The sequence below is a fragment of the Garra rufa genome, chromosome 3, assembly GCF_049309525.1.
Source record: "Garra rufa chromosome 3, GarRuf1.0, whole genome shotgun sequence".
NCBI classification, from domain to species: domain Eukaryota; kingdom Metazoa; phylum Chordata; class Actinopteri; order Cypriniformes; family Cyprinidae; genus Garra; species Garra rufa.
In genome coordinates this window covers 54,842,211-54,864,470 of record NC_133363.1, presented here as the reverse complement: position 1 = coordinate 54,864,470, position 22,260 = coordinate 54,842,211, and the positions used below count along the sequence as shown (strand labels likewise).

Here is a 22,260-nt window from a genome sequence, read left to right as displayed (position 1 = left end):
ACTCTGCAATTCTCTGAGGTGCAGTCGCACGTCTTCCAAGTCAGCAGGGGCAAGACGGCGGGATCTTTCTCTGAAAGGGCGTGAATCATGCAACCTTATCTCATGAGTGGTGCTTTTTGAACATCCCACATCCCACTCGTGTAGAGAAAACACTTCCTTTCTCTGCATCATTTTCTCACACAAGCTCTGTTTTGCTTCCTCTGGCATTGGAGAATCTCCAAAATCAAAAGATGCAGGTGTCAAAGTATTTTGTTCAGGTGGATGTTTAGCAGGAAGTTGTGGCACTAAGGATACTGGAAAAACATGGGCAAGAGGAGTTCCTCGCTTCACCCATACTTCTTTTGTAGACATGTTCCTGGCGGTCACTGTGACTCGCTGACTGGACACAACGGATGCTGAATGAAGTTCAGGCCTCACCTCTAGATCATCAGAGTGTGTATCACCAACTGCTGCTCTGTCTACTAACACTAGAGATTCAGTCATCTGACCAGGAAACTTAAGCAGACCAGGAAGCTGCAAAACTTGATTTGGTTTCAGAACAACAGGGTTATGCTTCACGAACCAAACTGTTCCATGCTTGTCTGGGTCATCCTGTGAAACATCCGTCTGTTGAATAGACTCGTAGGCTTCTCTGATTACGGGATGTATGGTTAGCACATTCAAAAATTTCTCACCAGCTTGTTGACGGCAAGACTCAAGCAGCTTCTTCACTAAGCTAGTGTTTGTCCCGAGCAAAATGGCTATTCCTTCCCGTTTCACAGGGTCTGGGCATACAATGGCAAGCGTGTCAATCACTTGATGCACTCCAGCTACACTTTCCGTGAACTCAAGTCTGAGGGGCAGGTATCCATCATAAGGGTATTTATGTGAGCTTAAACCCCAAATCTCAAGGTTTTCCACAGGCTGAAGGTCTAAGTGTTTCAGATAAGTGTCATAAAAACTGCGGTATAATAAAGTAACCTGCGAACCGCTGTCAAGAAGAGCTTTAGCGTAGATACCTTCTATCTGGACTGGCACTTCAGAGACAGGTCCTACTAACCCCTCAGGAAGTTTTGGCTTACCAGCATCAAGCATGAATGAACCACAAGTGGAACGTGTTGTCTCAGGAGCCCCGTGCCGTTCCTTCACTGAGCTCCTGCCCAGTTTCCCTGCAAGCGATGCATCTTCATCAGCTTCTGATTAACTTTCCTGAGGTCCTCTGGTGCTTTGCATTCCCACTTCTTATGTCCATCTTCACCACATTTGTAGCAAAAGATCCCGGGCACTGGTGGCTGGGTGGATTTAGCTTTTTGGGGGTTGTCTCGGTTCACACTCCCAGGGTTTTTACTGGATGGTTTCTGAGGAGCAAAATCAGAAGCACAAGTCACAGTAGCCACGTTCAACAGTTGACTCACCTGGGTAGATAGCTCTTTAACCTCCTTCTTTAGGTTTTGTAATTCAGACGGCACAGATGCCTGGGGAGAGACGACAGTGGCGACCGAAGCTTTAACATTTTCTCTTGCAGCTACCCAGTGTTCTTCCTCACGTATTTCCTTCATCAACTGTGAAAAAGATGGAGGACTCTGCAAAGTGTGAGTCATTCTGATTCGCAACGCAACCATATCATTGGTAAGTGCTCCCTTAATTAGCTGCTCCATTCTGGCTCCATTTATGCCGGCTGCATTAATCCCACCCTTCAACAAGGCTCTGTGGAGAAGTTTGTCTAGGCGGTACAAGAAAGCTGAAAGTTTCTCTCCATTTTCCTGATAAGTGTGACGAAATCTAGCCATAAGGTCAGGGCCACTCTCCGTAGTTCCATATGCAGTCTCAAGGGCAGCTAAGTACTCATTTGCAGTTGCAGATGGGCTACTCACTTTCAAAAACCTGACAATATCAGCAGCAGGACCCCGCAAACTCTCAACAAGGCGTTGTTTCTTGGCAGCCTCTGTGCATTGCCATTCACTGATCATTTGTGCAGCCTGCTCCATCCAGACTTCATATTCCTCCTCACCTGGAGGAACGGGCTTCAGGCCTGAGAACAACCTCAGTTTTCGGTAACTAGGTCCATCAGTAGATGTTTGATTACATCTGTCTACTAATTTACCTATTGCATTAACTAGATCCACACTGATATCAGATTTAGGAGACTGATCTCCCATTACTATGGCCTTTACTTCATCCATAGACTTACCCTCCTGCTGCAATAAGGCTAACAACTTAATCTGAAAGGGGTCACTGCCAGCAGCTGGGTCATCGGCTGATAGACCACCCACAAAGTGAACATGCCAGGGCCCAGCTTCCCGCTCAATACCTATTTCAGGAGGTAAAGTACTTGGATCAAGGTCAGTACTAGTCTCCACTAAAACAAACAGTTGTTTGCCAGTAACGTCACCACGGCGACCACAAATTTTAGTACGACCAAAGACCTTCACTGTGTTTAATACTTTCTCAATAGTGTCATTACTAGCGTCCAAAGGAACATTGCTTAACACAATGGCACGTGAGGAGCTAATGTTCTCCTCTCTACTCCACTGAACAGTCTGAGAGAGATCCATATTTTGAAACTAAAGGCAGGTTGCTAGAAAAAATAAACAGACAAAATTAAAACTGTTTCTGGTTACCTTCTACTGCTAACTGAAAAAGAGAAATAAACTGGTAAAACAGGGAAATAGAAAAACACAGTATCCCAGCGGTGCCTCCAAAAATGTAACCCTTTTCTTAACCCTAGGGGTTAATTTACTTATTTCTCTAACAAGAGTCCTGGATTCCCGGCAATTAGATAGTGAATTAGGCCGGTAGAGTGTTTCTTTTCTTTCTTTATTTACAACAAATGAAATGTAAGGGATTTTTTCCTCTTGTACAAATTTTACTCAATCCCTTTACTACAGATAAATTAAATAATTAAATTTCTTGCTAATCACAAGAATTCTGGAACTTAGTAAATTAATTAATTTGCCAGACTCAAGGAAATATAACAATACAAATGTTAAAGAGAAAAGTAACAAAGATGTATTTATTTTTCTTTACATGAATGTATTAAGTAGTACCAGTAAATCAAGAAACCAATAACAACGTTCTCTTTAAGGAAAGCAGATAAACAATTCTCCCTGATGTTATTCGAATTGCTTCTTTTAAATAAAATATATAAATCTCTTTTGTAGTCTCAGAACGATTCTTGTTCTTTCCCAATTATTACGCTCTCCTCTTCAACCTTAGCTATATTTCTATTTTGGAACACTGTAACTCAATGTAGAACTCGATTCCACTAAAACACTTTGTTTCTTATAGAACCCCATAATAATAAAAAAAACAATATCTCTTTCAAGATTCGTTATACACTTGAGAAAACACCGCAGTTCAAACCACACACATTGTCTTTCAGTACTGTATGCACGTTACATATCTTACGATCCGTTAAATGTACGTCAGTCAAACAGTTCAAATGTATGCGAGTCAGTCAAACAGTTCAAATGTACGATCGATCGTATCGTTGGGGCCCAGGACGTTGGTGCACATTAATCAGATGATCAATTTAAAGTAATCCAAGACGAAAATGAAGTCACTTACGTTCATCCAGTTGACAGTGAAACAACATTACGTTCCTTACACCACGAATACTCAGCGTCCCCTAACGATCCATCTTGAACTTGATATGAAATCAGACGATCCACGTCCAGTGATGAAACACACGATCTGTCCAGTTCTGCACGCAATTCCGAAGTCCTCCACAAAGATGGCTGATAAGTCTTCAAACACAGTTACTGTTCGTGACTGCAATCGTCTCTATAGCCGCTAGGCTATTATCACACACAGCATAACTAATTGACTCACAGGAGCACGGAAAACAAAGATGAGTTGCACGTAAGAAAATAACATAAACAAGCGTCGTCACTCTATGCTTTGGGCCGTATATTACAATGAATATAGTAGTCTCCAAATGGATGATGATACACTTTTCTCAATAGAGACAGCCGATCTCACTGGCAGCACACTCTTTTTCCATGTGCGATACTTCTTCCTCATTACGTGACTCACGTTATGACGCAACCTCAAGCTCAACAGTCACTGGCTTGTAATTATACACCTGTATTAAACATGCTTTTCATTGGATATAAGCAAATCACATAATTGTTGCATCAACTTTCAAAATAAAGAAAAAATACAATAATAGAAAATACATTATAATACTTTGTATTATTTCTGACACAGAGCATATTAAACACAGGTATAATTTAGGAGTCCCTACATAAATATCAACTTATATATATGTGTGTATATATGAAAAGCCCTACTCAAATAAGGTCTTTTTTTAGTTTTGTTATAGTTTGATCCAAAATTCATGTTGTTTTGCATTAAAAGAAAAAAAAAGGTTTAAAATTGATGGGATACAGCTCCGACCGGAAATTCAATTATTTTTTTCTACCTATTAGATTGTGTTTTATTAACGTCTACACCTACCCCAACCCTAAACTTAGCCCTTACTATAATACAAAAACAGTATTATTATTGTTGTACAGTACGTGTGATAAAACATAACGTTAGATTGATGTGCGCATGCCCAGTAGCCAGAGCTGTATCCCTTCTAGCCTAAACCTCTGCCCAGTTTATTCTAATTTGACATACACTCTACTGAGCCAGGCGCCATTTGAAACACAATTTCCATAACTTACCTGAGTGAATATCAGCTGTTTTCAAATACGTCTCAGAATGATTCAGTGGTTGTTATTGTTATTATTATTATTATTTAGAGATTATCAAATTATTGAAGACTGTGTTTCATTAGTTGCACTTTCACTGCAGCTCTCACTGACCTTCAGTCATGTCACTCCCATATTTTCTGGACTTCAAACTTCGACCTATTCAGTTTTACAGTCTCTGATTTTCTGTAACACTGTATTAAAAGCCCAAGGGAACATTAGTTACATTGTGTATAAATTCACTTGATAGAATATAACTGAAAATAATTAGGTAAAGCAGGTTTGTAAGCTTTTTAACAACAAGAAAGTCTTAACCAAATCAGTAGTGGTCTTTGCGTACTGTAATATTGCTCTTTTTCGTGCAGCTCAAACAATGGAACATAATGCTAGCAATGCCAAGGTTATAGATCAGCGTTAAAATAAATTGAATAAATGCAATGTAAATTGTTTTGGAATTTTTTTTTTTTGTCAAATGCTGATAAAGTAAAATAGTAGGGGAAATCAGGGGTTGTTGTAAAACCTTTTGATTTAACATCCATAATGTTACATAACATAGGAATAATATAGGAATAATTAAAGGAGATATACTTTATATCACAAGCACTCAGGAAACAGGAATAACATAAGAGAAAACCACAATCTACAGACAGAAAGAACTGGGGAACTAATGAGATATTGAATCAAACAGATGAACAGGATAACTGACTAAAAGAGGGAATGAACCAGTGGCGATTTCTTTAAGACTGCAAGGGAAGCTCAGCTTCCCCTATAATGTCACAAATTTAATGGTCAAATTATGTACTATTGTATTAACATTTTATTGACTAAAAATGCGTTCATCTCAAAGATGAGTTCGTTCAGAATCAGTTAGATATAGCAGGTCGGCTGACTTGATTTTCTTCTCGTACATTCCCGTAGCGTCACAGTGCATTTCCCCGTTGAAGCTCAGCGTCCATTGACTTCAATGGGGCTGCTTTGAACGTTTTTTTCAGTGCTTTGAAACTAGACGGTTATTGGATAAACGCTGCGATTATGTCCCGCCCACGGACGCTCAGCGTCTCTGGGAGTGAATGGGGAGTGGGCTGGCCTGGACGCTGAGCTTCTGCGTGATGATTGGAGGGTCTGTCGAAAGATTGCATCTCCTTTTGACTGACAGCGATTTTGTACTATAAGGAATCGCTGAAGCTATTCGCGCTCAGTCCCATCGCGGATTTCTCAAGTTCAGTCGAAATAAAAACTGCTGCAACCTATTTCTTTATATTTGCTTGGCGAAATTGCTTGATTTTCATCATACATTTCACACAATTATACACCACATTCCTTGTTTCACTTTTACAGAGTTTAATATTTTTTTAGATCGTTCATTCATTCATTCATATAGTAGGCTAGGCTAGCGTCGTGGGTGAAACTGCACACGAAAAGTCACTGGAAAAGACGCCTAGTTGGTACGACAGGGTCACAGACCATTTTCTTGAAAAGGAACGTAGGGCAGAATTTACTTTTAATAAATAGACAATTTTATGATATAGGCCGAAAATGAGCTTCCCCTATTTGACAGACCAGTAGCCGCCACTGGAATGAACTCATAGAATTTCTCATTATTGTACAAACATCTCATTATTGTACAAACAGCAAATGCATATATACTCTTTCTATCCTTCATTTACATTGTGTATTTCATATTTTGTTATTTTCATTGATTATAATTAACAGGTGAGATGATCAGTGGTGCTGAATTTGCACCATTATCATTAGGAGAGGGGCTAAAATATGGATGTAGTCTATCAGTAAAAGACTGACCAGTGAAAGAATAAATATGAGATCTGGACTCCACATCATAGAAGGAGACAAGACCCTCCTCATAATCCACAAACACCCCCACCTTCTCCAGTTTCCCTCTCAGAGACAGAGAAACAAGAGGACCAGCACAGGCCCAATATTCATTTCCATTCCTCAGACAAATTGCCCAGCATCCACCCTGAGGCCGCATTGCGGTCGGTCCCTTCCTGTTAATAGACTCTCTGACCACTCCTAAAGTCCAGCCAGTCTTTCCCTTCACCTGCACTTCAAAATAAAATCTACCTGAAGAGAATTGCTCTTTTCCAAGGACAGAGGCACTGTAATCAAACCTCCCTCGGTAGTTTGGGAACTGTTGTTTGATGTCTCCATGTCTCACTTTTTTCCTATCATCAGACAGGATGAGATTTGGATGAGCTGTATCAGGATCCAGAGTCACATCCACTGAGAGAGAGAGTAGTACAAATATGAATAAGAGTATAATTTACATTTTATGCTACATGAACAGATGACACATTACCTGCATGTTGATGCATCCTCTGCATAACTGTAGAGACAAACAAGACTATAAATTATTTACATATTCGTGAACATGAGCTGTTTTCTTTTAGATATAACACACCTCCAACTGTTTTTAATAGAAATCTATTAAAACATGCTTTAATATTGTGTTCTGCTATTTGATACTGACTCACCGGATTGACTGAGTTTCTCGTCTAGAGTTTCCTGCAGTTGAGTCAGAGCTCTTCTCAGAGTCTCCACACTCACATCAGTGTTCATACTGATCTCAGGCCAGTTCCTGGTATCTGGAGGACTGCACAGGGATGGATCAATCTACAGCAGGAGAGAGAAGAAATCCCTCAGCATCACGAGTATCAGTGTTGTCCTGTGATGTGAGCAGACAGAGAGAGACTGACCTGTAGGAGCTGGAGGTGATCCTCAGTGTGTAAGAGATGATCCAGCTCAGTGTTTCTCATCTTGAGCTCAGTGATTTCCTGCTTCAGTTCTCGGATAAGCTTTTCCTTCTGTTTTTCTGCTGCTTTCTGCGTCTCCTCCATCATCTCCAGCAGCTCAGCCTGACATCTCTCAATAGAGCGCATCAGATCGCTGAAGAGTTCAACACTGGCTGCTTTATTTCGCTCTGTGCTTTTCTGAAAATAGAGTTTTACTTGTAATTAAATCAGCTTTATCAAATTAGACCAATATTCATCAAATATTGAACATCTGCTCACTTTTCTGAGTTCTGCTGAGTGTTTGATGTTCTGAATCATCCTAATTCTGTCCTGGATCATCTGTTGCACATTTATCTGTGTCATCATCAGCCGAACCTATAGACATATAAACATATTTTATATTTTATCAAGACAGAAAATGATCTTGTTGGAATATGTAAAAACAGATTATTGAAGTAAGTTTATTGTATTGTTAGTAACTCGTACCTTCTTCTTTTTACTCTCATGCTCCAGAGGAACAGTGTTGTGAGTCTTGTGGTCTCCATCAGTGCAAAACACACACACATATGTTTGATCATCTCTACAGAACAGCTCCAGAGGTCTCATGTGTTTCTGGCAAATATAGTGCTTTATATTCTTCACAGGGTCCATCAGTTTGTGCTTCTTTAAGTTCGGAACTCTCTGATGAGGCTCCAGGTGAGTTTCACAGTATGAGTTTTGACACACCAGACAGGACTTCAGAGCTTTCAGCTTTCTTTCATCACAAATGTCACAGAAAACATCAGTTTTACTCAGACTGAACTTTTCCTGAAAGAGTTGTACAAGCTGTCTAAGTGCTGTGTTGATCTTGAGGTCGGGTCTTTTACTAAATCTTTCTTTACAGAATGGACAGTAGCTGTTCTGACTGTTGTTCCAGCACTGGTTCAAGCAGCTCTTACAGAAGTTCTGTCCACATGGAGTGCTGACTGGATCAGTGAACACATCCAGACACACTGAACACTGAAGCTCCTCAGCCAGAGAACCACTGGAGGATGACATAGCTGAAAAGAGGAGAAATAATATTAATAATAAAAGTATCACCTGCAGTTTACGTCTGCACATATTAAAAAAATAAGCGATATCACACAATCAAGAGTGTTGTTGTTCCAAATATCAGTCAAAATTTCTCTAATAAAAGTCAATGATGATGATGATAATTATATTTTAGTCTCATAACACATTTGAAAATATTTTATACAACTATTAATTAATATATTAACATCAAAACTTAATTAAATTCTTGGATGATTCACTCTTTCTTGAAAAACCTAAATAAGTGTTTTGCATTTCTAAAAAATGAGATAAATTCAATTCAAGTCAGTAAATGGAATTGTTTCTAATTTTCTCATTTAGTGACCTGCAGTTGTGTTAGTCCACTGATTTCTTTTTATCTGTTCTCTATGATAGATCAGGAAGTAGTTATAAATTCATACAGATCTTCCATAGATTCAGTCAGTATTTCACAGACTTCCTGCTTTACAATGTCAGACACCCATTAAACTGTTTTACAACCTAAACAACACATTTTCGTCGTCGAAGTCTGACACGCATAGTACACAACTAAACTAGTTGCTAGAGTACTTTAACTTGATTTTGCCTGGTTTTAGTTAGACAAAGACGCTTAATCACATTCATGTTTAAATGTCTCTTTCATGTCCATCACATAACGTTACCTGTATCAGCTGTTCACATTCGTTTTTGCACGTCTTAGAAATACATAAGCTTATAGTTTATTAAAAACATCCCACGTTGTTGTTCATATGTTTAGATTCACATTCACGGAGGTTCTTCCTGGGTTCTAACAGGCAGCTTGTAAATCTCTCAAATCTGACGTGCACTCAAGATCTGAGGGTAATGTTATTTCCGGTGCTTGGCTAATTCTGACTGCATTCAAAATGCCTTGTTGCTATCAGGCAATGACTTCGAACTGAGGCAGCGTGTAGCAAGCTTACACCACAGAACTTTTGGCAGGATTTTTTCGTACTGTATTTCCAAGGTCTGTGACAAACCCCCCAGATCGCGTCAAGTATGAGCAGGTCAGCAACGTGTTCCGAACCTGTGAAGAGCAGTCACGAACAAAACCTGTTTGATATTGTCGCACCGTCATCTTGTTTTGAGCGCAATGACAGCCAATCACGGTGCAGATGGTATAAAAGGAGAAAAGTCAACGTACAATGTCTTCATAAACAGAAACCTAAAGTCAAAGATTGACAAATGCATATACTATGGTGTATGGGCCATTCTGCAGATTTGTCCCAAAGTCAGATTTGGAAACGTGTTTTTCCCCAAAAAAAATTGTATGCAAATTTTGTAAAATATCCAAGATACACATTTCTAGTAATTGTGCATTTAAGGTCTCATATTCTGTTCTCAGAAAGTTTTGGAATATTTGTCCTGTCCCCAAATTTGTCACTACCAAAACACAGTAACAGGCCTACATAATTTAATTGGAAGGGTTATATTGAGATACATTGAGATCTTATTAAGATTTTGCTTACATCTACATGGTAAATATCTATTTTTGCTATTTTATTAAAATGTCTTTAGAGGTAAATCAGTAACAAGTTCATATTTAAAGATATTTCAAGTGTAATTTATGAGATTTGTTGTATTTTGAATCCAATTATTTTTTTGTAAAAGGCAAAAAGTTGATTACTGATTTCAAAGTTCAGAATTCATTAATTTGAATAAACATTGAACCAAAAATAACATCATAGCATTTTAGTTGATAATTCAGTATACTTTATTTTTGACAAAACATTCCCTGTTTTGGTCATAGCAGAACATTTTTGGTAATTACAGTAATGTTTTGGTAGCCACCACATTTTTGCATACTAAAACACTACTAAACATACTAAAATACAAAAATACAAACTGTAGCCTACTAAAAAAAAATATTTCCCCCAATTATAAGGATTGTTTCCTTTTGTCACTACCGAAACAATTTTTTGGCCTTATATTCTGTTAATGCATGATGGGCATGGTATATCTTGCAGCATGTAGTCAAACATGATATCATAAACAGCTGGATGTGTGAGTAACATTACCACATCCTTATATAATTTATTAATAGTCTACATGTTTCTATATAAAACCTTTAACAATATTAAACAAAATCTGACTGATACAGACAACACTTTACCTGATTATGCATTGTCATATTCATACTTTAATTATGACGTTTACATGCAACATCAGTATAATCTAGCTCTAGAAAGAGCTAAAGCACTTAAAGGGATAGTTCACTTTCAGAACAAAAATTTACAGATAATGTCACTCCCTTTTCATCCAAGATGTTCGTGTCTTTCTTTCTTCAGTCGCAAAGAAATTATGTTTTTTGAGGAAAACATTTCAGGATTTTTCTCCATATAATGGACTTCTATGGTGCCCCCGAGTTTAAACTTCCAAAATGCAGCTTCAAGGGGCTCTAAACAATCCCAGCCGAGGAAAGAATGGTCTTTTCTAGCAAAACGATGGGTTATTTTCTAAAAACATTTACAATTTAAGTACTTTTTATCTCTACACAGAGCTAGACAAGGTGAGCATTAGGTTAAAAAGTATATAAATTGTAATTCTTTTTAGAAAATAACCAATCGTTTTGCTAGATAAGACCCTTTTTTCCTCGGCTGTGATCATTTAGAGCCATTTGAAGCTGCATTTTGGAAGATCAAACTTGGGGGCACCATAGAAATCCATTATATATGGAGAGAAATCCTGAAATGTTTTCCTCAAAAAACATAATTTCCTTACGACTGAAGATAGATATGAACATCTTGGATGACAAGGGGGTGAGTACATTATCTGTAAATTTTTGTTCTGAAAGTGAACTACTCCTTTAATTCAGATACCATTTAAATTAGTTTTGATTTTAAACCAGCAAGGTGAATTTACAATGCAATTTTACTTTTACAGGTGAAGAGAAAAAGACATATTTTGTGGACATTTTAACTTTTTTATCATAAAATTTGGGATTTGCAGTATTAAAGAAAATAAACTAGTTCAGAAAGAACATATGTCATTTTGCCCATAAACTGAAGTTTTTCTAAATGATGAAAATGCATACATTTATTGATTATAATTAACAGGTGAGATGATCAGTGGGGCTGAATTTTTACCTTTCTCATTACGACATGGGCTGAATAAAGGATAGAGTTTCTCAGTGAAAGACTGACCAGTAAAAGAGTAGATATGAGATCTGGACTCCACATCATAGAAGGAGACCAGACCCTCCTCATAATCCACAAACACCCCCACCTTCTGGGGTTTCACGCTCAGAGACAGAGAGACATAGGAATCAGTAGAGGTCCAATATTCATTCTCATTCCACAGACCCACAACCCGGTATCCATCCTGAGGATTCACAGTGACCTTTCCCTTTCTGTTAATAGACTTTCTTGCCACTCCTAAATCCCACTTAGCCTTTCCCTTCACCTGAACCTCAAAATAAAATCTCCCTGAGGAGACTCCCTCTTTTCCCAGGACACAGGTGCAGCAGTCAAACCTCTCTGGGTTGTTTGGGAGCTGTTGTTTAATGTCTCCATGTCTCACTTGTTTCCCATCATCAGACAGGATGAGATTTGGATGAGCTGTATCAGGATCCAGAGTCACATCCACTGAAAGAGAGATCAGAGAATATGAATCCCATCTTCACAATACAATCATTTTCACATTTTAACTATTTATTCGGTGTTCATTGAATGTTTGTGAGTGTTTTGTTGTGTGGGAGAGCAGATGACACATTGTACCTGCATACTTCTGCATCCTCTTCAACACTGCAAAGACAAATAATAATCACAGACAATGAAGAGATCTTAACATTCATCTACTACAGGAGCTGTTTCATATACATGCACACACACTGTTTTCATGTTTTACAGGGACATTCCATAGGCATAATGATTTTTATACTATATAAACTTTATTTTCTACTTCCTTAACCTGAAGCTGCCCCTCACAAAAAAAGTTTCTGCTATTTTAGATTGTCATTCTGTATGATTGATAAGCTTGTTTCCTCATATGGACCAAGAAATGTCACCACAAGGTCAAAATCTACTGCTATTACTATACTTGTACGCTTGGTCCCCATAATGTAGGAAATAACACACACACATCTGAGTGGTCCTTTTGTAGAAGATTTCCAAGAATATTATTGCAAAACAAATTAACAAGTTATATAGTTTATAACTTGTGTTTGTTTTACATTACATATATAACAATATATTTACATAGAAGTTTACTATAACTTAATAAAACATTTTGTAAACATATGTAACCTGGCAACAAAGATGAGAGAAATATTTAAATTAAAGTCATTTTTACTTGTTTGAATGAACTTTGCTTCAGTGTTAGAATTATTGTTTGATTGTTCAATTTCAGTTTTAACTTTTTAATTATTGATTTCCTTACAAAACACAGTTACACTCAACATAAAATCTATGCTGTATTTGATATTAACTTACCAGTTTGACTGAGTTTCTCATGTAGAGTTTCCTGCAGTTGAGTCAGAGCTCTCCTCAGAGTCTCCACACTCACATCAGTGTTCATACTGATCTCAGGCCAGTTCCTGGTGTGTGGAGGACTGCACAGGGATGGGTCAATCTACAGCAGGAGAGAGGAGAAATCTCTCAGCATGAGGAGTGTGAGTGTTGTCCTGTGATGTGAGCAGACAGAGAGACACTGACCTGTAGGAGCTGGAGGTGGTCCTCAGTGTGTAAGAGATGATCCAGCTCAGTGTTTCTCATATTGAGCTCAGTGATTTCCTGCTGCAGCTCTTCAATGAGCTGCTTATCCAGTTTCTCTGCTGCTCTCTGCTTCTCCTCCATCATCTCCAGCAGCTCAGCCTGACATCTCTCAATAGAGTGCATCAGATCGCTAAATAGCTCAACACTAGCTGCTTTCTCTTGTACTGTACATTTCTGTAAAATAACAGATTTATTTTAACTAATCTAGTTTTAGTAATACGGCAAATCAAACGATCATCATGTATTGAACATATTGCACTCACTTTTCTCATTTCTGATGAGTCTTTGATGTCTTGAATCTTCTTGATTCTGTCCTGGATCATCTGCTGCATGTCTTTCTGTTTCTTCATCAGATGAGTCTATAGACATGCAAAAACACAAACATGTTTTATTACTCAGCATAGATTTTCCATCTTGTCACAAAAGATTTAGTTGGAAAATGTAAAATCAGGTTATTAAAGTAAGTTTCAGTGTTGTAATTCATGCCTTTTTCTCTTTACTCTCGTCCTCTAGAGGAACAGTGTTGTGAGTCTTGTGGTCTCCGTCAGTGCAAAAAACACACACATACATCTGATCATCTCTACAGAACAGCTCCAGTGGTCTCTTGTGTTTCTGACAAATAAAGTCCTCCATATTCTTCACAGGGTCCATCAGTTTATGTTTCTTTAGGTTCAGGTCTCTCTGATGAGGCCCCAGGTGAGTTCCACAGTATGAGTTTTGACACTCCAGACAGGACTTCAGAGCTTTCATCTTTCTTTCATCACAGACGTCACAGAGAACATCAGTTTTACTAAGACTAAACTTTTCCTGAAAAAGTTGTACAACCTCTCTAAGTGCTGTATTGATCTTGAGGTCGGGTCTTTTACTGAATGTTTCTTTACAGATTGGACAGATGCAGTCCCGACTGTTGTTCCAGCACTGGTTCAAGCAGCTCTTACAGAAGTTGTGTCCACATGGAGTGCTGACTGGATCAGTGAACACATCCAGACACACTGAACACTGAAGCTCCTCAGAAAGAGGACCGCTGATAGATGACATAGCTGAAAAAAAGAGAAATAATGAAAATATGTCACCTGCGGTTCACATCTGAACATATAATTAAGCAAAAAAACATTCTAAAGTGTACTTTTTCAAATATAACCACAGACCAACATCAAGACAGCAAGTATTATTTTGCTCAAAAGTTTAATAAACAAGGACTCTCTGATATACCAACATAAGGTAATACAGAGCAAATCTCAATTGCTTGATTGTGTGTATTGCCACAAAATGCTAAATATATTATTGGCCAGTTCTAATCTGCTAAATGCCACAGTAATGTAAGATATTAAGATTTTAGAAATGTATACAAACAGTTAAATCCCAGTGCTGTTTGACTTCAAATCAGTGCTCTTTGAGCACTTTTACATTTGAAGACAGGAATGAACAGTGTTGGGGAAAGTTACTTTTAAAAGTAATGAATTACAATACTGAGATACTCCATAAAAAAGTAACCAAATACGTTACTTAGTAACTTTTTATGGAAAGTAATGCATTACGTTACTTTGGCATTACTTTCCAATCCAAATGTAAAAGCCTTTTCACACCAAAAGCCTCGGGCTTAGAGAAAAGTAAATTCATGTCTGTACAGTAGACCGCAGAAGCAAAAATGTAAACTCTTCAGCAATAAAAAAAGGAAAAAAGGAAAACAAATTAGATTATCTTGAGTAATTTTTGCTTATTAGTATGGACGAATTGGATCATCAAAGGTCGGCAGCAAAGACATTGGTTAATAAATTGGGATTAAATACATAAAGGATATTTGTATTATTTTAAATTTTTGCAGGTTTGCGCTGAATTTCACTTTTTTTTTTTTTTTTTTTTTTTTGAGAAATACTGTACTTTTCATATTTATTCTAGAACTAAAGTAACATTTTACAATGACAGGAGAGCTTTTAATCAATGAAATGGGGGGGGGGGGCACTTTCGTTACTTATTTGAGAAAGTAACTCAGATATTTTCTTGTCAGTTAAAACGTAATGCGTTACTTTACTAGTTCCTTGGAAAAACGTTAGGCTACTTGTAATGCGTTACCCCCCAAACTGGGAATGAATATGGTAGGAATATAGCCTACAAAGAATATTATTACCCAAGTAAAACTCTTATTTTCATTCATTTATTCATTCTCTCTCACATCACTTACTTGAAGATGTCATGTCTGTACTCCGTCTCCTCGCTTGTCTTTGTTTTGATTATGTCACTGAAAAAAAAATCACTTTTCACATCATGCCAGTGTTTTAGGTTTCTAAAAGTCAAAATCAAATACAAATTAATTATATTGCATTATTTGTAATTGTCCGAATTAACGACGTGTACTTGTTTTACTGTGTATTCTACTTAGACGTAGTAGGCCTACAACATTCTTAACATATTAAACGAGTTTAGGTAAATCTCTCTTACATGTCCATCATGTAGCCTACCTGTGAGTGAGTATCAGCTGTGTTCACATTCGTCTTTGAATGAGTCCTAAATATCCTGTTTATTAAAGAGTTTTAAAAGCTTACAGACTGTTGTATGAGTTTAGTTTCATTTTCAAAGAAACCCGCCCTCAGCCCGCGGTCACATTCAAGTGTGCCTTCAGAAGCCACGCCCACCCAGCAAACAAAAGTGTTTTTTTCACCTGTGATAACGTTATTCTGCGTATTTTATTTTTCTACGTAATAAATACGTTATTTTCGCAAGACTGCAGAAACGTATTTCTAACGTTTTTTTATCATGTTACAGTGTCTCTTTGAAACGTTTTAGAAATATATTACCACGACAAAACTGTTCACATGCTGCCCAACAACGAACATTAGAAAATTAAGACATGTTTCATATATTTCCATAACTTACCTGTGAGTGAATATCACATAGATCCAATTCATTTTTTGGTTGTTTTTCAAAAAACAATAAGCACATTAAAGAATGTTGTCTATCAGTAGGCCTCCCTGTCTGGAACAATTCAGACTTTGATCCTGTCTCGTGTCTTATATGGAGTTTTTATGGAGTGTTTTACATTAAACTGTATGCATCTTCAATATAGTTATATAAAGCATGTGAATTCGCAACACGGAATTCTGACTGTTTCTATGACAAAGGACATTAGGATTAAAATGCTCTACCTGAAAGTTCACTGCAAACCTGCTCATTGTTCTGGATTGTTCTGAATCCTGTTAGATTATAATGTTATGTATTATGTAAAATTGATCATGCAAATGAAATATTAAAATCAGAATGCAATTCTGCAATGAGCTGCCTGTGCACAAGCTCAAGCAAGTTTTCATTTTTCTATATCACACAAGCATCATAAAGCACATTTGTATTGCTCTGAATATTCTAGGTAAAATAAAACCATGAACAGTGGTTGAAAAGAGTGGAGTGTAGGCCGTACGTCATTAAAACTTTGTGTAGCACCTCTTAGAAGAAAACATTTATCTCAGGATAAACTACACCATCATGTTCTGTTTATATAGAACAAATTTTTCTATGATTAAAGGGGTCATTGGACGCCCATTTTGAAGTTGATTTGATTCTTTAGGGTCTTATTGAAAAGTCAACAACATACTTTGATTAAAATTTTTCAATGGTAGTGTAAAACAACACCCTTTTTAACTTGTCTAAAACAGCTCTGTTCACAGGTCTGGAGACTGGCTATAGGCCCCTCCAGGACCTTAATGTGCTTCTTCTTGAGCCACTCTTTTGTTGTCTTGGCAATGTGTTTTGGGTCATTGTCATGCTGGAATACCCAATGACGACCCATTTTCAATGCCCTGGCTGAGGGAAGGAGGTTCTCACCCAAGATTTGACGGTGAGATCCTTTGATGCGGTGCAGTTGTCCAGTCCCGGTGCAGAAAAACACCCCCAAAGCATAATGTTTCCACCTCTATGTTTGACGGAGGGGATGGTGTTCTTGGGGTTATAGGCAGCATTCCTCCTCCTCCAAACATGACGAGTTGATGCCAAAGAGCTTGAAATTAGTGTTATCTGACCACAACACTTTCACCCATCCACTCTGAATCATTCAGATGTTTACTGACAAAATTCTCAAACTGTGCAAACGTTTACATTTTTATTTTTTTGGAGAATATTACAGACTATGCAGATTTGCAAAGCTAAAAAAGCAGATGGAAAACACTATAACATTTTTTCAGTATATACTTTCCAATGAATATGTCTTTAACAATTAAAATAAAGTACTGTTTTTCAAATCTGGCTCATATATTCATTTATTGTAAGTAACAGGTGAGATGGTCATTGGTGCGGAATCTTTACAAGTATCATTTGGAAAGGGACAAAAATATGGATATAGTCTATTAATGAAGGACTGACCAGTGAAAGAGTAGATATGAGATCTGGACTTCACATCATAGAAGGAGACCAGACCTTCCTCATAATCCACAAACACCCCCACCTTCTGCGGTTTCACTCTCAGAGACAAGTGGACACATGAATCAGCACAAGCCCAATAATCACTCCCGTCCCTCAGAGCCACAGCCCAGTATCCATCCTGAGGACTCACTGTGATCGGTCCCTTCCTGTTAATAGATTCTCTGGCCACTCCTAAATCCCACTTAGTCTTTCTCTTCAGCTGCACTTCAAAATAAAATCTACCTGACAAGAATCCCTCTTTTCCCAGGACACAGGCACTGTAATTAAACCGCTCTGGGTAATCTGGGAGTTCATGCTTAATGTCTCCATGTCTCACATGTTTTCTATCATTAGACAGGATCAGATATGGATGAGCTGTATCAGGATCCAGAGTCACATTCACTAAGAGAGAAATCAGATAAAATTAGTTATATTTTAACTATATTTTAAGATCTTCATGTAAACTATCATACTACGTATGTCAAGAGTAAAAATCACACATTGTACCTGCATACTGCTGCATCCTCCTCAACACTGTGAAGTCAAACAATCATAAAATAAAAGATTTTCAAATGTTTATGTACAAAACTTGCATGTGTCTCACATAAATTCACTAATGTCCTGTATTTATTGTTGACTTACCTGTTTCACTGAGTTTCTCATCTAGAGTTTCCTGCAGTTGAGTCAGAGCTCTCCTCAGAGTCTCCACACTTACATCAGTGTTCATACTGATCTCAGGCCAGTTCCTGGTATCTGGAGGACTGCACAGGGATGGGTCAATCTACAACAGGAGAGAGGAGAAATCTCTCAGCATGAGGAGTGTGAGTGTTGTCCTGTGATGTGAGCAGAAAGAGAGACACTGACCTGTAGGAGCTGGAAGTGATCCTCAGTGCGTAAGAGATGATCCAGCTCAGTGTTTCTCATCTTGAGCTCAGTGATTTCCTGCTGCAGCTCTTGAATGAGCTCTTCATCCCGTTTCTGTGCCGCTTTCTGCTTTTCCTCCATCATCTCCAGCAGCTCAGCCTGACATCTCTCAATAGAGCGCATCAGATCGCTGAAGAGCTCAACATCAGCTGCTTTTACTCGATCTGTGCTTTTCTGAAAAACAGTTTTATTTTAAGTACTCATCTTAATTTACAGTGTCAAAATAAAACATTATTCATTAAAGACTGAACATCTTCAGCTCACTTGTCTGAGTTCTGCAAAGTATTCAATGTCTTGAATCTTCCTGATTCTGTCCAGGATCATCTGCTGCACATCTTTCTTTGTCTTCATCAGCTGAGTCTATAGACAGACAGACACATTTTGATCACATCAACATTTTCCATCTTTTGACTATAAAATCAGGGCTTTGGAACAAGTTTCAATGTTGTTAGTAACTCGTGCCTTTTTCATTTTACTCTCCTCGTCTAGAGTAACAGTGTTGTGAGTTTTGTGGTCTCGATGAGTGCAAAACACACATACACGCATCTGATCATCTCTACAGAACAGCTCCAGAGGTCTCTTGTGTTTCTGGCATATGTAGTCCTTCATGTTCCTCACAGGGTCCATCAGTTTGTGTTTCTTTAAATAGACTTTGTGATGAAACTCTAGGTGAGTTTCACAGAAAGAAGCCTGGCACAGCAGGCAGGATTTTAGGGCTTTCTTCTTTCTTTTATCACAAACGTCACAGAGAACATCAGATTTACTACACTGATTTACTACACTAGGCTTTTTCTTAAAGAGTTGCGCAACTTGTCTAAGTGCTGTGTTGATATTGAGGTCAGGTCTTTTACTGAATGTTTCTTTACAAAATGGACAGATGCAGTTCTGACTCTTTTCCCAGCACTGGTTCAAGCAGCTCTTACAGAAGTTGTGTCCACATGGAATAGTAACTGGATCAGTGAACACATCCAGACACACTGAACACTGAAGCTCCTCGGCCAGAGGACCACTGGAGGATGACAGAGCTGAAAACAAGAGAAATAATAAAAATGTATCATCTGCAATTCATGTCTACACATTAGGTATTATTACTTGTAGAGTAAAAAATAAATGTCACTGGACATGATGCTAAGATTTTACAGTTATTTTATCGTTTGCTTTATTCAGTCAAAGTTTCAGCAATTGACTTAAATGGAGGGTCATCCATGCTCTGTATTTTTGTGACTGCCATTGCTCTACTTTTCTGTAGGCCTCATCAGGGAAAAATAAAGCAGAGCAAATCTATCATTTTACAGCATGAAATCCCCACCCCTTTCTCAAATCAAGGCAATAAAGGGGTATTTTAAAGCTATTCAGTAAACATGATGACCCCAGAAGCACAATGTAATTTTAAAACCACTCTATTTGTAACATTTTATTGTTACCATTTATTATGATTTTACATATCAATGCCAGCACTTTGCAAAATAAATTTATGGAGGCAAAACAGATCACATCCACTTCCGTATACAGCTTTTAACAATTACTTACTAAAAACTGAGTTAAATTATTAAAAATAAGTGTTTTACCTTATTAGAAGTAAGAAGAATTCCTAAACACATCAAAATATATTTAGTTATGCAATTTCCACATCTAACCCACAAAGTGCTGTTTTTAATTTGTTCAGTCTGTGAACTAGGCTCAGCAACAAACATGAGAAAAATATGAGATATTTCATATATTTCCAAAACTTACCTGTGAGTGAATAGCAGGTCTTGGAGAGCTTTAATTAGAATTTTGGTTGTTTTCTAAAAATATGATAAGGATATTAAAGCCTGTTGTCCATCATAGGCTCCTATTCTGTCTGGAACAATTCAGACTTTGATCCTGACATTTCATAAGATGTTTTTTTAACAGGTTCGGGAGGAGCACAATCACAAATTGTACCTTGTCTAGTTGATAAATTTTATTTGTATACAGCTGGCGTCCCCAATCCTGTTCCTGGAGATTTACCTACCAGCAGACTTCCACACCTACCTACCTTCAGACTTTAGTTCCAGTTTTTATGGAGTGTATTGCATTAAACTGTATACAACTTCAATGTACTTATGTAAAGAATGTGGATTCTGACTGTTTCACAAGAGCATCAGAATTAAAAAGATCTAGCTGAAAGTTCACAGCGAATCTGCTCATTTTTCTGAATATCACTCACAGTCAGAACCTGAATTGAGGGGGGATTCCTTGTTGAAAAAAAGGACAAAAAGCCTTTTTTACAGTCTTTGTAAAAAGCATCCCCTCTGTAAACCCTTTAACTGGACGAGCAAATAATTATTTATTAAAACAAGGCTTTGCCGCCACCTGGCGGTTTTAGTGTCATAAGGCACATTTGTTAAGTTTTTTTCACACCTTTTAGGAGAAAAAATTTATCATAGGATGGATTTATCCATCAAGAGCCTTTCATACAGAAAGCGTTTTTCCATTGCGCCACTTTTCTGTTTTTCACGCGAAAATGCATTTGACTGTTCTAAAACCGCTGGGCTTACGTTAAAATCATGTCAGTTCGAGACCTGTTTTCCCATTCCACTGCCAACCCCTGTTGGCTGGTTGTAGCTGGTCAACCAGCCTGGTTTTAGCTTGTCATAGCTGGTCAGCAGGCTGGTTTTAGAGGGGTTTTGGCCACTTTTCCAGTCTGGCCACGCTGGAAAACCAACAGCTAAAACCACCCTGGTCCAGCTGGGAGCCCGGCTAAAACCGGCTACTTCCAGCTTAAACCAGCTAAGACCAGCCAACCAGCCTAGGCTGGTTTTAGTTAAATGTGACAAACAAGTTACAACATAGGAACTCTAACCATTGATGACATCAAAAACATTTATTAATGCCATTTATACAATATATAAATTGTGTCGTGTGGCGCTAAAGACATTTGTAGGACTTTTGTTTGAGTGCCTATGTTTGCAATGTGTCAGAAAATATTGGGCATGTGCACTCTACCGACCGGAAACGTGCTAGTTTCATCATGGTCCGTGGAAGGATCTTGGTGTAATTCAATTTGCCTATACATGTGTCATTATTTACCGTGCTGTTGTTCTCACACATTTATCACACGTTCATCTATTAAATACCACCCATTTCACTTCATGTCGACTATCATGACTTACAGAGGGCATGATAAGCAAATAATGTCTGCGAATCTCTGTGAGTAGGTATTGACGACCTTGTTTTCCCTTATGGGTAGGTGGCCTCTATGAGGGTGTTTTCCAATTCCAATCAGATTTTATAGCAGAAACTTTTTTGCAATAATTTCCATACTGCTGTATTGCAGGAAGGTTTTTTTTTTATGATTTTGTGTTTGGATTTTGCATTATGAGTAGACCTACTTTACAATTATGCATACAGTAGAAGGTTTTACAAACTGGGCCACATGTTTTGTTTTATGGTAGTACCAAGGTTTCAACCAGTAGTACCAAGCATCAAATTTCCATTAGAATATTTTCTGACTTTTCACATTGGCCGTCCATTTCATTTCAGTCTTTTTCTTTAATTACTGCTATTTACTTTATTCAGTCTTTTTTATATTGACTTACCTAGAGGTAAGTATGACAGTAATTGGGATAGCCTTTCTAAATAAATAAATAAAGTACAAAACAATCTAAAGCAAAATGAATATGTGTAAATTAACCAGATTATTCAAATAAACTAGCAATAAACTGGTAGACCATCAACATCCCTGTAAGCAAACAAATGACATATTATGCTAAAATT

General features: G+C 37.8%; 4 protein-coding genes across 4 annotated transcripts; all 4 read right to left on the bottom strand.

Moving 5' to 3' along the window:
• Window positions 1-1,124: 1,124 nt before the first annotated feature.
• Window positions 1,125-2,534, bottom strand: LOC141331662 (paraneoplastic antigen Ma1 homolog). The gene has a single exon (XM_073836700.1). The coding sequence runs from the start codon at window positions 2,532-2,534 to the stop codon at window positions 1,125-1,127; it is 1,410 nt and encodes a 469-aa protein (XP_073692801.1).
• A 3,835-nt stretch (window positions 2,535-6,369) lies between these two features.
• Window positions 6,370-8,464, bottom strand: LOC141332225 (E3 ubiquitin-protein ligase TRIM39-like). The gene is made up of 6 exons (XM_073837348.1): window positions 7,913-8,464; window positions 7,706-7,801; window positions 7,391-7,624; window positions 7,169-7,307; window positions 6,994-7,020; window positions 6,370-6,917 (listed from the first exon to the last, which is right to left on the bottom strand). The coding sequence occupies exons 1-6, from the start codon at window positions 8,462-8,464 to the stop codon at window positions 6,370-6,372; spliced, it is 1,596 nt and encodes a 531-aa protein (XP_073693449.1).
• Window positions 8,465-10,861: 2,397 nt separating this feature from the next.
• LOC141331373 (E3 ubiquitin-protein ligase TRIM39-like) lies at window positions 10,862-15,772 on the bottom strand. The gene is made up of 8 exons (XM_073836406.1): window positions 15,666-15,772; window positions 15,389-15,445; window positions 13,693-14,246; window positions 13,470-13,565; window positions 13,147-13,380; window positions 12,925-13,063; window positions 12,211-12,237; window positions 10,862-12,078 (listed from the first exon to the last, which is right to left on the bottom strand). Exons 2-8 carry the CDS (start codon window positions 15,399-15,401, stop codon window positions 11,531-11,533), a joined length of 1,611 nt encoding a protein of 536 aa, XP_073692507.1. The 5' UTR covers window positions 15,402-15,445; window positions 15,666-15,772; the 3' UTR covers window positions 10,862-11,530.
• A 1,587-nt stretch (window positions 15,773-17,359) lies between these two features.
• LOC141331661 (E3 ubiquitin-protein ligase TRIM39-like) lies at window positions 17,360-19,643 on the bottom strand. Its single transcript, XM_073836699.1, has 7 exons — window positions 19,637-19,643; window positions 18,976-19,577; window positions 18,784-18,873; window positions 18,460-18,693; window positions 18,238-18,376; window positions 18,103-18,129; window positions 17,360-17,997 (listed from the first exon to the last, which is right to left on the bottom strand). Exons 1-7 carry the CDS (start codon window positions 19,641-19,643, stop codon window positions 17,450-17,452), a joined length of 1,647 nt encoding a protein of 548 aa, XP_073692800.1. The 3' UTR covers window positions 17,360-17,449.
• Between the last annotated feature and the right edge of the window lie 2,617 nt (window positions 19,644-22,260).

Bases quoted from the DNA above. Each gene is read 5' to 3' on its own strand.
- LOC141331662 (XM_073836700.1), bottom strand. From the start codon at position 2,534: ATGGATCTCTCTCAGACTGTTCAGTGGAGTAGAGAGGAGAACATTAGC.
- LOC141331661 (XM_073836699.1), bottom strand. The intron at 18,377-18,459 runs GTCAGTGTCTCT...CTCCTGTTGTAG, and splicing joins ATCACTTCCAGCTCCTACAG to ATTGACCCATCCCTGTGCAG. The intron at 18,130-18,237 runs GTAAGTCAACAA...TTGACTTCACAG, and splicing joins TGAGAAACTCAGTGAAACAG to TGTTGAGGAGGATGCAGCAG.
- LOC141331373 (XM_073836406.1), bottom strand. The intron at 13,064-13,146 runs GTCAGTGTCTCT...CTCCTGCTGTAG, and splicing joins ACCACCTCCAGCTCCTACAG to ATTGACCCATCCCTGTGCAG. The intron at 12,238-12,924 runs GTAAGTTAATAT...TTGTCTTTGCAG, and splicing joins TGAGAAACTCAGTCAAACTG to TGTTGAAGAGGATGCAGAAG.
- LOC141332225 (XM_073837348.1), bottom strand. From the start codon at position 8,464: ATGTCATCCTCCAGTGGTTCTCTGGCTGAGGAGCTTCAGTGTTCAGTG. The intron at 7,625-7,705 runs GTGAGCAGATGT...CTCTATTTTCAG, and splicing joins ACTCAGCAGAACTCAGAAAA to AAAAGCACAGAGCGAAATAA. The intron at 7,021-7,168 runs GTGAGTCAGTAT...TTGTCTCTACAG, and splicing joins CGAGAAACTCAGTCAATCCG to TTATGCAGAGGATGCATCAA.